Raw genomic sequence first — 14,669 nt, forward strand, 5'->3', positions numbered from 1 at the left:
TGTGGGGAGATGGCCGGGGCTTTATTACATGGAATGGGTTGCCAGCCACCTGCCCCCCAGTCCCACTGCACAGCAGGCTATGTAGGCCGCTCCTGGGGCTGGTATGCAGGGCTGGCCTGTCCCTGGCCTGGTGACAGTCTCCTCCTCAGCCTGGCCAAGGCCCGGATGGGGTTCTGAGCACAGTTGGTTGAGTGGGTCATGTCCTCCAGGGAGGACTTGCTGGGCCGACTGCAGGACTGCTGAAGTGGGGATGCCTGGAGCTGGCATGGTAGGGTCCGGCCCGCACTGGGTGTCCTGCTGCTAGGCAGGTGCCGCCTGCCCAGGGGCCTGAGGGAGGACCAGATGGCAAGATCCCCTGTGAGTAAGGGGGACCAGCCCACCCCTGTCTGCCCCACCTCTATCAAAGCCTTACTCACCCTGGGGATGCTTTCTGGGCCTGAGCTGCAGGCACTGCTCTCTCGATTCCCTTGCTTGGAGGGGCCCAGAGCTGGTCCTGCGGGATCAGCTGCAAAGAAAGCCAAATTCAGAAAGGCCCAGGAAAACTCTCTGCACTGTTCAGCAAGGGTGTCCTTGCCGTGGAGGGGGAGAGAGGGCCCAAACCAGTACCCACAGCCCCTTCCTCTGAGGGGCAGGGATTGGGAAGCCTTCCAGGGCCACCTCAGCTGCAGTAAGTGTGGGAAGTTTTGCTTTCTGACAAGGCTCCAGGTTGTAGTTGAAATAAAAGTAACAAGAGCTGGGGGGGGGGGGGAGTTTGGAACTGGCAAGTACTGTAACACTCCTGCCTGCTTGAAACATGGAAATCATGTGACGAGGCAGGCTTTCAATAGGTTCCCAGGGAGGGGTTGGAAGACCTGCTGGGTCAGGGGCCTCCTCCAAGTTCCAAGGGCTGGCCCTCTCAGGTTGGGGAGCCAGGCTGCACACCTTGAGGCTCCCCTGCTGAGCTACCTCCCGAATTTTGGACAGCATAGACCGGAGCCTCCCATTCTCCTCCTGCAGGACTTGGATGCGGATGTCGTTGGCCTGGACCTGCCTCTCCATGTCATCTGTAACGTTGCCGGAGCCTGCAGGGACATACTGTCTTTTATCTCACCCCGCCAGGGCTGCCTCTTGTGCCCAGTAGAATGGGACCTCCTAGGGTACACACACCAGCTGAGCTGGGTCAGTGCACTAGGCCTCTCCCCTCGTCTTCCTTCTCCTGAGGTCTGATCCCTGTTTCCCACTCTCTACCTGCTGGGAGGTGACCATAGCATTGTAGAATTTAAGAACTGAGTGGGACCTCAAACTCCCTGGAGACTTTGTAACTAGATGAGAGTGAATCTCTTTCCAAAGCTCTCTGTTTTCAGAGGGCCAGAGAGACAGTGAGTTGTCTAAAGTCATGTAGCCAGCTCCGGGGTATGAGTCACAGGAATTCAGCAAAGACATTCTTTCCCACCACTTGGAAGATAATATGCTTTCTTTCTGACTCCATGAACCAGAGCAAGTTGCTGCCTGCTTTGCTTCTTGGTTTTGTGGTTTGTAAAAGGGCTGTTACCCATCTTGTGGCATGGATCAGAAGACAACGGAAGGGCCTGGCACATAGGACTCAGGACTGATGACCTATTGTGACCAGCTAAATTTCGGTGGATCCTCCAAGAGCTCTCAAGTGGATTCACCCTCCCGGGATGAGGGCTGGAGGGCCTGGAATGAGAAACTAGGTTGCCTGGCATCCCATCCTCTGCTGAGACAGGTACCTAGCTCTCCTATGCCATGGGATGCATGACATTGGACACCTGAGGCTGTGCCCATGGAGATAGCTCCATGGTATGGTTTGGGGAGACACCAGGATGGGGGACACAAGGACGCTGAGCAAGGACTGGTATGTGATACGGTAAAGAGCACAGGCTACAGACACAGTTAGACCTGCACATGGACTCAGCCATGCGACAATGAGCAGTCACCTCCCTTCTGGGCTTCCATGTTCCCATCTACACAGAGTAGATAACACATGAAGCACCTGTGCATTCTGGGGACCCGGTAGGGATCATGCTGCAGGCTGAGGAGCTGCAAACTCCAGTGTCTTGCCCAGGTGAGCCCTCAGCTGCCTGTCCATGCCCTGGCCACCACCTCCGGGCCCCTACTTGGGATTTGGGCTTCGATGGGTCTGTGCAGGTCTGGGAAGGCCACCAGCAGCCGCTCCCGCTCCCTCAGCTCCACAAGCTCGCGTTCCAGCTCCGATATGGTCACCTGCAGATCCGTCGTGGCCTGCTCTAGGCCTTGCTTCTCCCATTGCAGGCTCTGCAGCAGCTCCTAAGGCAGGGAGAGGCTCAAGTTTTGCCCAAGGAATGGCTCCTGGCTCCCGTGGGGCACCCCCCTCCCATCCAGACACAGCACAGGTCTATAGGCACTTAGCTGGCCAGAGGCCTCTCTGGTGAAAGGGAAGAGCCAGCCCACACCCTTACCCTGCTAGCTCCTACCTGCTGGGCCAAGACCTGGCTCTGTCCCTGTTCCCTCTCACTCTGTACACTCAGCAGCTGCTCCTCCATGTTGGCCCGCTGGGCCTCGGCCTCATCCAGGCTGCCCCTCAGCTCCTCACGCTCCTGGTCCAGGCTGTCCAGCTGCTGCAGCAGGGCTCGCTGTTTGGACTGCAGGGACTAAGCCAGAGTGGGCGGGCAGGGAGTCTGTGAGGCCCACGGGGCAAGGCCCAGCCACAGGACAAAGGAGGCTACAGTATCTTCCACCCTCCCCCTGTGCCTCACATACAGGGGAGGCTGTGCACATGTGTGCAGCAGAAGGGGCAGAGGGGAGACAGGTGCATAGCCCACTGTACTCCCCCAGCCCAGTCAGGGCCAGGCCCCCCAACCCCTGCCCCCTTGAAAGCAGCTATCAGTCTAGTCCCCTCTTCTTTTTAGTCACAGTCTCCACTTGGAGAGGAATTCTGGCCAATACACTGTGCTGCTTCTCCTTAGGTCTCCTGTGTCCCATCAGCCCATGTCACTTGGGACCCCCATTTCCTGACACCCGCTGAATGCAAAGCCGGAAGAACCAGTGCTGGTCTGCTCTGAGTCCTTGCTCCATCTCTGGCTAGCTGTGGCGCTTTGGGCATTTCCTTAATCTCACCACGCCTCAGTCTCCTCATCCATAAAATAGGGATGACAAGAGTATCTACCTCTTACCATTGTGGTAAGGAATAAAAAAGAGGGCTACAGAGGCCAAAGCCCAGCACCTCGTTCACAGCACACATCTGCTATCTGGTGACTGTGACTGTTCGCAGGGCACTGAGAAGAGCACCTGCTTGGGATTGAAAGGCTTTCCCATCCTGGGCCATGCCTGACACTGGGGCCTTCTATCTGGGGTCTTAGCTTCCCCACCGAGCTTCTGAGAGGAAGACCAGTCAGTACAGTTTCCGGACCCATCCCTTTCTCTAGATGGCAGGTCACCTGCTCCCTCAGCCTACTCTTATCCAATGCCTTGCCTCACCCTTTGCCCTCCCTATTCTTCCTGATAGACTAGTCACTAGCCCTTAGCATCCAGTTCAAAGGCCATTTCCTCCCAGAAGCTGTCCTGGGTGACTGTCCCTCTGTGGCCCCCTGCTATACTTTCCCTGCACCTCTTAGCCATCTGGCAGCAAAGCTGTGTGGCTGGGGAGCTCCTCCAGAACAAGGCAAGGCCTCCTTTGGCTGTATCTGTCCTTGGGTCACTGTTTCCCCAGTGGGTGTGTGTTGGAGAGCAGGTACTCCACAGATAAGCCTCTACCCCCACCAGTGGAGCTCTCTTCCTGCAGCAGCCTCTGTTGCAGAAGTTCCAGGTGCTAGGGGCGCCTCACCTCCTGGTGGCGGACCATGCTGTCAATACGGGCCTTCTCCTTGTCCAGCTCTGTGCTGGCCCAGTGGATCTGCTGGCTGGCCCCATCCAGCCGCCCGGCCAGCAGTTGCACCTGCTCCTCCAGCTGCTGCACTTGCCTCTCGGCCTCTGCCCTGCGCACAGCCTCCTCTTGAAGCTGCCGGGCCTTTGTCTCTGCAGAATTGATTGCGCACGGGAAGGGACAGAGCAGGGGAATCCTGGGTGTAAGTCCTTGCACTGCCTCTGACCCAGGTGGGGTGGGAAGGGTCACAGCCTGTCTCTGGGCCTCAGTGTCCTCAGCCACAAAATGGGGCTCTGAACCCTTCCTGAAGTGGGTTGTGCAAACAGAAGTTGCTCTCTGGGTGGGAGATGGCACCCCACCCAACAGTGTGACCAGTCAGGCCCATCCTTGTGGTCCCTTTCTCTCTGCCCCAGAAGCCCAGGGGACAAGAGACAGAGGGTGCTTATCCAGCTGCACCACTGAGCACAGGGCATGTGGCAAAGGGCCACATGATGGGGCTCCTCACCCATGGCCTGCATGGACTCCTGTTGCTGCTCCAGCTCCCCCTCCAGGGTGGCCACCTTCATCTTGAGGTCACTTGTTTCTATGGCAAGAGAGAGAGGTCCGTCAGAGGTTCCCTTGGGCCTGGCCAGCGCCTTCACTCCCAGTGCACCCTGCAGGGTAGTGGCAGCTGTTGCTGTGTGGAAGGGTTGCCTGGGTTTGCAGAAGCTCTGGGCAGGTGCCAGAAGGCCTGGGCCCCCATTCACCCTGCTTCCTATTGACCAGCTGCCATGTCTCTACACCTCTCTGGGCCTCAGCGTCCTCCACAGAGGGAACAGGCTCAGAAAAGGCCAGTGACTTGCCCAAATCCCTCAGGCCTCACAACAACAGCAGGTGCTGGCCCACTTCCGGTGCCATAGCTGTGTCTTTGCCTGATGGCTTTCATTGAAGCTCAGGCAGCTGCTCTGCCAGCTGGAGGTACCAGGACTGTAGCTCCCCAGGGAGTCCCCTTCGATGACACACAGGAGTGAGCAGATGAATTCTCCAGCTCCCTTGCCCTCTGACAGAACAACTCTGAGCCATGTGTTCTATAGCACCAGCTCCAGTGTTCCTCCATGGGGTTAAGCTCCAGATGCCTGCGGTATAACCAGCCTGATGAGCAGCCTTCCCTCTGTATCTCTTAGCCACTCCCTGGCCTGGGTTTCTTGACACCAACTACTTGTACCTGCAGCCCTGTTATGGGGTCCTGGGAGGGCCCGCGCTAAGGCTGTAGCCAGCCCTGAGACTAGGGGTCTCCAGGACAGCTTCTGGGAGGAATTGGCCTTTGCACTAGGGACACAGACCTTTGAGCAGTTGTTGCTTGTTCTGCTCCCACTCCACCAGGTGCTGTGCAGCCTCATCCGCCTGTCGCCGCCGCTCCCCCTGCTCCTGCTGCAGTGCCCGTTCCAGCTGGCCCACCTGCTTCTTCAGTCCATTCTTCTGCCCCTCAGCCTCCTCCAGCTGGGCCCTAAGTGGCCCAACAAGCTGAGTGAGGGCACCTATGTGCTTAGTGAGGCGTGTCAAGTCTTTGCTCTGCTCTACTGCCCAGTGGCCCATGGTGGTGGCCGGCAGTGGCCTGAGGCCCATGCTGTCCTGTACCAACTGCTGGAACTGGCCTAAGGACGAGGGCAAGTTCTGGCTCTGACACAGGCTGATGATCACCTTGCCCACCTCCCGCAGGCTGCCCTGGACGCTGATGCATGCATCGCAGGGCACCAGCGCTGTCTCCACAGTCTGGGAGTGAACGCTCCTACTGTTCTTGGCAGTCCTGGTTGGACACTGTAGGGGGACGCTGATGGGGAGGCTGTCCAGCTCTTGGCAGGTCTGGGGCAGGTCTGGCATCGGGGAGGGGGGCTTGATGAACTTGGCAGTCACAAATTCAGGGCTCCTGGCTGGTTCACCCTTGGCTGTGGGCTTAGAGGTGAGGTTCTCACCTTGGTTTACCCTTTTCTGTGGTCAGGAAAAGAAAGGGAAAGCAGATGAGGGAGACAGGCCTGGGAGGTGATCAGTATCCTGGAGATATTCTGTGCAGCCTCTCCTGATGTGCAGATCCTTAGATATTATCTGATACCAATGTGAATGAGAGAGAGAGAACCTTTTTTCTATGTAGCCTCAACTTACCAAGCAAAGGCCAACTCTCTGCTGCTCCCTGTCCCAGCCCCAGGCTCCATGTAATAACATCCATGATACCAGGAGTGTAACAGTGAAGCCACAGCTGCACATCATAGGGTTCTCGCCTAGTGGACTAGCTTGATCTTAATGTCACCATAGGTGCTCTCAATTTTCCTTTCCTCCATGTTATGGTGATGGTGGTCCTTCTCACGGAGATTTGTGAAGATTACAGGATAAGCCATAACAAATGGGGCTAATGTTAACATTACCCAACAATGCCCCGCAAAATGGAGAGACTGTTGTTATTCTCACCATACAGATGAAGTGAGGTTCAAGATAGGTAGGGACTTTTCCCAAAGTCCCACAACATAAACAGCACAGCCAGGTAGCCCAGACATGACTCCCTAGGCCTGCATTGCTGACTACATACTGCATGGCCCTCGACTGAGAGGCTCCAGAGTTAACACTGTCTCCTTCAAGCAGCATGAAGCCCGCGGAAGTTACACATGTGGTGTGCAAGGAAGCTGGGACTGGGGCAGGGTGGACAGGTGTGAGGGTAGCCAGCTCACCTGAGGGGATGCCTGCTGATAGATCATGCCCAGCTTCAGCAGGCTGTTCCAAAAGCGCCGCACTGTGAGCCCCACAGACATGCAGGGCCCCACAGCCCGGGCAGGGGGCACCGTCTGCTCCAAACCAAGGTTCTCCAAGTAGCTTGCACAGCTCTGAAGCAGCAGCAGGAGCCTGTGGGCAGAGATGGCAGGGTCAGCTAGGACAGAACCTGGTGCCAGTGTGCCTGCACACCACCACACGACTAGTAGCCTCTGGCTCTGGGGGCCTAGAGGACCTTGGAATATCCTCTGCCCGACCCACTTCAAACCCAATCCAGGAGCCACTTCTTCTAGGAAGCCCTCCCCAAAGGCTGAACTTGGGGACCTCTCCTGGGCCTCCCAGCTGACAGCACTTCTGCCCAGCTATTCCCCACCACACTGGATGCTCTGGTAGACCGGGTCTCGCTTCAGTTGTATGGTACATGCTCGGCAAGTGCTAGGTGGGTGGCTGTGGCTCAGAACCTTCACCTTACAGAGGACAGCTGAGACCCTGCGAGCACCTGTGAGCCTGCCCACAGCCTCAGGGTGAGCATGCAGGGCAGGGGCGCCCAGCAGTTTCCTGATCCTAGTCAGGGTCATCTTCTGCAGGGCAAGCTGCTTCTGTGACATCGGAAATGTAAGTGTCATCTAGACACTAGAGGTGTCTATCCTAACTTTGATTTTCTTTTTTTTTTTTTTTTAATTTTTTAAAATTTTTATTTATTTATGATAGTCACAGAGAGAGAAAGAGAGAGAGGCAGAGACATAGGCAGAGGGAGAAGCAGGCTCCATGCACCGGGAGCCCGATGTGGGTCTCCAGGATCGCGCCCTGGGCCAAAGGCAGGCGCCAAACTGCTGCGCCACCCAGGGATCCCTAACTTTGATTTTCAAAATTAGAGTCGAGCTGCTTTTAAGGAAGAGAGGCATTAGAAGGACAAGTTTGTATTTGAATGGGAACCATGCTATCTTAAAGGAAGAGGTATTGTATTTACAAAACATCTGGGCAGGTTAAGCAACCTTGTCTTGTTCCAGGCGCAGAGAGGTCATCCTAAACCTACTGGAGTCTTGGGCAAAAAAGGTCTGGGGGACAAGGCACCACCTGCTTTCAGGCCCTGCCCCAATCTGTGCCAAGGTGTCTTCCACTATGAATGGGAGGACTGTGCCTGCCTGGGGTGGCATTCAGGGGTGGGAAAGCACCTGGAAAGACACAGCATGGCCTGGACAGAGAGGGTGGAGAAGACATGTCAGCAATAGCTTCACAGGCACATGGGGAGACTGGGCCTTGATGGATGAGCAGGGCTTGGCCAGAGACCAGGAAGGGGTGGGCAGGGCACTCTTAGCAGAGGGCACAGCACACGTAAAGGCATGGAATAAGGATGATGTGTTCTATGCTTATGTATTAGCCTCTCACAGGTTACAAATAATACTTTCATGTGGCTCAGAGCCTTCACCTTATAGAGGACAGGTGTCCCCAGGCAGGTTACCCCCAAGCTGCTGGTGTCCTTGCCTGCTAGGCTTCCATGACTTCAGTATGTATATGGTTCTGGAACACGGGGAACCTGGGTTGTGGTCCCCAGGAAGTGGAAGGCTGATGGCCATGTTAAGTTTAATGACAGCGAAGAAGTGGAGGGGCTGCAGGGCAATCTTCCCAATAGAGCCAGAGTCTGGAAAATCATATCCCAAGTCTGACCTGGTGACCTGCAGTAGGAACAGCATAGCCCCCGAAACACTAGGAAAAAGGGCCTGGGATGGAAACTCTGAGCAGCATGTGGTATCCCCGATGCACGGAAACCCTAAGGAGGCAGCTCATGGAAGCTGCAGAGGCAGCCCTTGGAGGTGCAGGGCTGCAGGGACCTATAGGGGGGCTAGCAACTCCCTGAGGGTGGAGAGCATCAGAAAGCACAGCACATGACAGAAGCTGAGATCACTGAAGGCCCTGAGCTGGCCAGCCTCCTGACAGGTACTCAGTTAAAGGTGACTATTGTTACCAACGTGATCCCTGCTGGGGGTGGGGATCCCGAGGCTGGTCTACTGGTTTAGGGGTAGATGCAAGCACCCTGAGATCACCAGGTTTGGTCAAGGCCCTCACCTGTCGATGACCAGCTCCAGCAGAACAGCATGGGACAGCTGTGTGAACTCGGGGTCACCTGGCACGTGGTCATAGTGCTCTAACAGGGCCACCATGTCCAGGTCACAGGCCACGCGGTCAGGGAACTTCCAGGAGGGGAAGCGCACAGGCCCAGCACGAGAGAACACGTCCACAATGGCTCCCTGAAGGTCAGTAAGGTCCTTGCGCAGATTGTCCATGCAGGACTGGCTGCCCAGCAGGTGTGCCATCCTCGTGATTCCTGGGGTGAGCAGAGAGGATCCCTGTTAGCCAGAGCCACATGGTTGCTGCTGGAGGAAATTTCAGCATCCGGATCTGCCCAATTGGTTAGATCTAGGCTAAAAGTCCAACCTAGACCCTGAGGAAGAGTCTTTTGCAGGCCTAGAGCCCTTTGTTACCTGGTTGTGGAGAGACCTCACCAGAATCCCTCTCCTTCAACCTGTCCCACGTCTACATTGCCAATCCCATGGCTCTACCAGTTCCTCCAAGGGCCTGGGTGTGCCACACCCCTACTAAAGGCTGGGTATACATCTATGAACAAGAAGTACCCACAGTCCTCTCCCTCAGCAAACCACTGAACAGGCTATTGACGACTGAGAGTCGTGGCTACAGTGTGACAGGAAGTGCTGGATCATACTGAGCTACCATCATCTCCTTCCTGGACCATTGCAATCACTTCTGACAGGGCCACAGGTCTGCCCCCTCTAAATGACGCGCTTCAACCTTAGAGATCTGGGCCAAACTTGATCTGACCATGTCATACTGGCCAACACCCCTCAGAGCTCCCTTAGGAGAAAGGCCACCTCTGGCTGCAGTCTCCCCCCAGCCTTTTCTAGTCCCCATACCACCATCCTACACTCTGCATTCCAACTCCTGTCAGCTCCAAGGAGCGGCTCAGGGGCAGGCACTCATTTCTGAACCTGGGCCCATCTGTCCACTCTGTATGAATCATGCTTTCCTCATCCAATTCCCATCAGCCGCCTAATTCTTCTCATCCTTCAGGCTTTCTGGAAATCACCTTCTCCAGGAAGCCTTCCCTGAGCACCCTCCAGGCTGGGTCGGATAATCTCTCTCTAGGCTTCCCCCATCTGGACTGTGATCCCTCTCTGCTGGAATGGCCTTCACACTCTAGGCCAGGTCCCAGTCTACCTTAGCCACTGGAATCCCCCATATGGCCAGCCTAAGGCCTGGCCCATTGTAGAGGCTCACTGGCAAGTGAATGACTGAGTAACTGAATAGAGAAATGAAAAGATTCCACAAAGAAAAATATGTTGATTTGGGGGAAAAATAAGTTCTAAGGTGTAAGAGAGGAAAATCTAAATATTTTTATCCATACCAAACCTGATCATTCTGGTGACAGGGGGCCCATCATATGTGAATACAGAATCCCAGTCCTGCCCTTTCCTGGCTGTATGGCCTCAGGCAAGTAAGTCACTGTACCCCTATGAGCCCTAGCTATCTCAGCTGTAACGTGGGCACACCATCCCCAGCCAGGCCGGGGGGTTGTGAGGCCATTAAAGGTATCCATGAATAAAGTGTTTGATCTAGGGCAAGACACCAGTAAAAGTATACAAGCAATCGTAACCATTAGTCTTGTGATTACTATTATTAGCAGCAACAACAGCAAAGAGCATCTTTGTCTGCAGCCATTGCCTGCCTTCTGTATGTTCCCCTTTCCCCCTGCAGCCCACACATAATGCTTCTCATCCACCTCTGGAGTCTGCGGATATCTGAAGCCAGTGATTTGGATGAATGGTCCCTGGTTCTTGACTCAGAAGGTGGAGAAGCATGACATTATCTTGGGCTCTCCAGTGGCTCATCACATGACTTGCCAGTTTCACCCTCTTCTCTCTGTTCAGGGCTGGGCAGGCCTGGTCTCTCTCCACCCTGCAGCCTTCACCCTGCTGCAGGGTCCCTGTGTCCTTTCTCAGCAGCAGAAAGCACTTCTACTCCTCCTCCCTGCACTGCAGGGGCTGCGTGGGCAGTATTTAGGCCATGGCTGGTCTCTCTGATCCCCAGCAAGTCCAGGAATCTCTCTTACTCCAACCCACTTCCAGCCCAACCTCACTCATCTCAGAAAATGGCACCCCTACTATGTGCAGCGGGGTACTTCCTTTACCCCCTATCCAAGCACTCAGGGCTGCCAATCCCGTGTCCAGACCACACTGAGAACCCATCACTGTGTTTGTTGGTGCTGTTCCACGCTCCATTTTCTCTCCAGACCACTGCCACAGCCTCCTTGAGGGGTCACCCCCATCCTACCCAGCACCACCTACTCTGTTCTGTATATGGCCAGGGTGATCATTTAAAAGGCAACTCACCTCTGCACAGGTGCCTGCCTATGAAGCTGGATGTCTGACTGTCAGGCTAGCTTGTAGGCTCTGGGGTTCAGGTCAGAGGCTCATCCAGGTGCCTGGCTTCCAGTCTCTAGTGCAGAGCTGGCCCTAAGTAGCTCTTCAACTTGAGAATGGATGAAGGCAAGAATGAGTGAATGGGCACTCAGGAAGGCTTCCTGGCAGGGAGGAGGGCAGGGACGAGGCTGTCCCAGAAGGGGAGCGTGTCCTGGGCTGGAGGAATGCTTATGTGGGGTCATCTGTCTTGAGCCTGAGCACAGACGTTGTGCTTTAACAGTGCTAGGCCCTGACCACAGGACCTACTGTGTGCTACCTCCTGAATCTGCCTCTTTAATACAGATGAGGATGGGATCCCTGGGTGGCTCAGTGGTTGAGCATCTGCCTTTGGCTCAGGTTGTGATCCTGGAGTCCTGGGATCGAGTTCTGCATCGGGCTCCTGGCAGGGAGCCTGCTTCTCCCCCTGGCTATGGCCTCTCTCTCTCTGTGTCTCTCATGAATAAATAAAAAATACATGCATATTCAGACAAGGAACTTGAGGTTCTGGAAACTAAGGGATTAGCCCAAGGTCACTCAGGGAGCTAGGATTCTTGAATCCAACATCTCTGCTCTGTCTTCAGGCCACGCTGCTTGTAGGGCAGCACTTAAAAGAAATATAATGCTACCCACATATGGGATTTTAAATTTTCTACTAGCCACAAAACAAGCAAAAAGAAGCAAATAAATTAATTTTAATTAAATACTTTATTTAACCTAATAAACCCCAAATACTATCGCTTCAACATGAAATCAATGTAACAGCATTAAGGAGATTATTTTGCAGTCTTTACATTCAGTCTCAAAATCCAGTATCTATTTGACACTTACAGCACACCTCAGTTTGGACCAGCTACCATTTTCAAATGCACCACCACACGGATTAGTGGCTACCCTACTGGACAGTGCAGGTATAGAGGGTCAGACCCTGTGTGTTCATTAAGCAAATGGTGACTGTATACCTTTGACATTTTGGGCACGTGTCAAGAATAGGGACAGAGTAGGACACACAGAGCCCTGTCCCTAAGAGCCACCGCCTACCTCTGAGGATCTGTACAGGGTGGCAAGTTTTGGTGTGTTAGCTCTGTCAGTTCTATCCACAGGGCAATGAGTATCCACCCTACAACACTCACAAAGACACACAGGCCCACATGCCCGCACACATATGTTGCCACATGAGATGATGCCTCATGAGATATGGCCACCACCTGTGAGATTTTATATCTCCAAGGAATGAAGCAGAAACAAACAGACTGAAAGATTCTGGGTTTCCTTCCTGGAATGGGAGGGAGGAAAGCAAGCAAGCAAGTAAGCCATCCTGCCCTGGGAGGAGGCATATTCAGGAGGCAAAGCACCTAAAACTCAAGAACTTGTCTGTGAAGACATCAAGAAACACTGACTTGCTCACCCTCAAATAAGCTGGATGTCTGGCTGTCAGGCTAGCTTGTAGGCTCTGGGGTTCAGGGTCAGAGTCAGGTCAAATAACTATAGCTGCTATCTGGGGCCATCTGAGATACCAACTCCTGTTAGATTCTGGTTCTGATAAGCAGCCACAAATGCCGAAGCATCAATAATATGTAAGAGGAAAACAACATTGAAAAGTAGCCAGTTATCTTATGTCATTTCTTCTGAATATTGGGGATTTCTAAGTTAGAAACATGGTTTGAGAATCACTTAGGTGTGTGACAAGTGAAGGAACATTTGACATGCGTTTTCTCTGTAATTCTTGGGTCTTGAGTGGAACCCCTCAGCTTGAAGCTGCCAGCCCCGCATTGACTATTTCTGAGATCATACAGGTGATGGCACTAACTGGGTGGACTTCGCCCTCTCCTCAGTTACCTCATGCTCAAGGTAGACTTTTGACTTGCAGAGAAGGGAAGGAGCCTTTTCTCTACTCCCATTCAACATGCAAGCCCCTTCCTTCATTGAGTCATAGGACTCTACCCCGCTGGTAAAGATTATGCCTACCTCCTGGTCAATGCCCCTCCTGAGATTCAAGGTCACAACCATGAAAACATTTTGAAAACTCTGAAATTATCTATATATCCCAGTTGTCAGCCTCTGACTCAGGACTGCTAATTGCCTGGATCCCTAGGGACAATGAAGGGATTTGGTGAAGACAAAGGAATAAGCCGCTGCACTGGGAGAGGAGTAAGAATGGCCTGGGTTTGGATTCCCACGCCACTAACTCTGAACTTCACTCTCCTCATCTGTAAATAAACTGCTGTAAGAAATTAGTGATGTACTGCGTGTAGTGTTTGGTGCAATAGCTGTCCATGATAAACTTACGTTTAATAAAACCTAGTTATAAATAAAATCTTAAAAAAAAAAAAAAAAAAGGATCCCTGTGTGGTTCAGTGGTTTAGCGCCTGCCTTTGGCCCAGGGCTTGATCCTGGAGTCCAGGGATCCATTCCCACATCAGGCTCCCTGCATGGAGCCTGCTTCTCCCTCTGCCTGTGTCTCTGCCTCTCTCTCTCTCTGTGTCTCTCGAGAATAAATAAATAAAATATTTAAACAAACAAACAAAAAACCCCACAATAAGTCCTAGCTATCATTATCATTCTACATTAATAATAACGACAAGGCAGCCCGGGTGGCACAGCGGTTTAGCGCCGCCTTCAGCCCAGGGTGTGATCCTGGAGACCAGGGATCCAGTCCCACATCGGGCTCCCTGCATGGAGCCTGCTTCTCCCTCTGCCTGTGTCTCTGCCTCTCTTCTGTGTCTCTCATGAATAAATAAAATAAAATAAAAATCTTTAAAAAAATAACGACATAAACCAGCTACGGAGTGTGTGCTTGTGAGAAAGAGAGATGGGGTAAGACATTTGGTAGGGCATCTTTTCCTATCCCGTTTCCATTTCGCGAGTAAAGAAATTGTTAAACTATCCAAGCAAATGCTAAAAGTCGACCCGCGGTCCGGAGCTGGGATGGAGAGGAGAGGGGAGGAGGAGGACCGGATCTCAGGAAAGGAAATGGAAAGGGCGGGATTCGAGGTGAGCTCGGTAAAACTAAGGAAGTGGTCAGGAGGAACGCACCTTTGGGAGTGAGGGACGGAGCTTAAAGAAGTCTTGATTCGAGACGGTCCACGGGGCTTGAGGGCGGGACTATGGAAGGCAGAGGATGGAACCTTGAAAGGCAGTCCCACGGGAAGAGAAACCAGTGGGAATTTGATTTCGGGACTTGGGAAGGGAGTCTGAAGGAAGAAGGCGTGAAGCGAAACCGGCTGAGGAAGGAGGCGGGGCCTTGAGGAGGCAGGTTGGAGGGGAAGGGGTTCTCCAAAATGACAGGCCAATGGGAGGGAGCGGAAGGCCCTTGAAGGCGGGGTCGGAGAGAGAGAGGAACCCACCTTTAAAGTAAAGGAGAGGGGGGCCAGGGCCGTGGGGTGCGTGCGGAGAGCGTCCGGTGGGTGATGTAGAACGTCTCCCCAGGATCCTGCGTCGCAGCCTCAGCCCCTGTGGTCTGGTCGGCTCATGGAACTGCCCCCCGACGCGCCTACGGCTCCAGGGAACTCCCACAAATCCTAGCTGGGTGCCTCGACCGCTGCCATGGCAACGGCGTCTCGCGGTGACCATTCCAGGGCGGGAGCAGGAAGTTGCATTATGAATAAGGGGCCGTC

The 14,669-nt window shown here is 53.8% G+C and overlaps 1 protein-coding gene across 6 annotated transcripts; it reads right to left on the reverse strand.

Moving 5' to 3' along the window:
- CCDC157 (coiled-coil domain containing 157) lies at window positions 1–14,625 on the reverse strand. 6 transcript variants are annotated; one of them, XM_055322313.1, is made up of 11 exons: window positions 14,400–14,625; window positions 8,648–8,906; window positions 6,541–6,712; window positions 5,164–5,809; window positions 4,347–4,424; window positions 3,803–3,993; window positions 2,454–2,630; window positions 2,118–2,286; window positions 922–1,061; window positions 417–505; window positions 1–327 (listed from the first exon to the last, which is right to left on the reverse strand). In XM_055322313.1, exons 1-11 carry the CDS (start codon window positions 14,623–14,625, stop codon window positions 78–80), a joined length of 2,397 nt encoding a protein of 798 aa, XP_055178288.1. In that variant the 3' UTR covers window positions 1–77. The 6 variants fall into 6 exon arrangements, 4 of the variants coding, with proteins under 4 accessions (XP_055178288.1, XP_055178289.1, XP_055178290.1 ...); XM_055322314.1 differs by lacking the exon at window positions 14,400–14,625 and adding an exon at window positions 14,089–14,295; XM_055322315.1 differs by lacking the exon at window positions 922–1,061 and having other exon boundaries at window positions 182–327.
- Window positions 14,626–14,669: the final 44 nt, after the last annotated feature.

Source organism: Nyctereutes procyonoides, unplaced genomic scaffold (assembly GCF_905146905.1).
Source record: "Nyctereutes procyonoides isolate TBG_1078 unplaced genomic scaffold, NYPRO_anot_genome, whole genome shotgun sequence".
In the NCBI taxonomy this organism is placed as follows: Eukaryota; Metazoa; Chordata; class Mammalia; order Carnivora; family Canidae; genus Nyctereutes; species Nyctereutes procyonoides.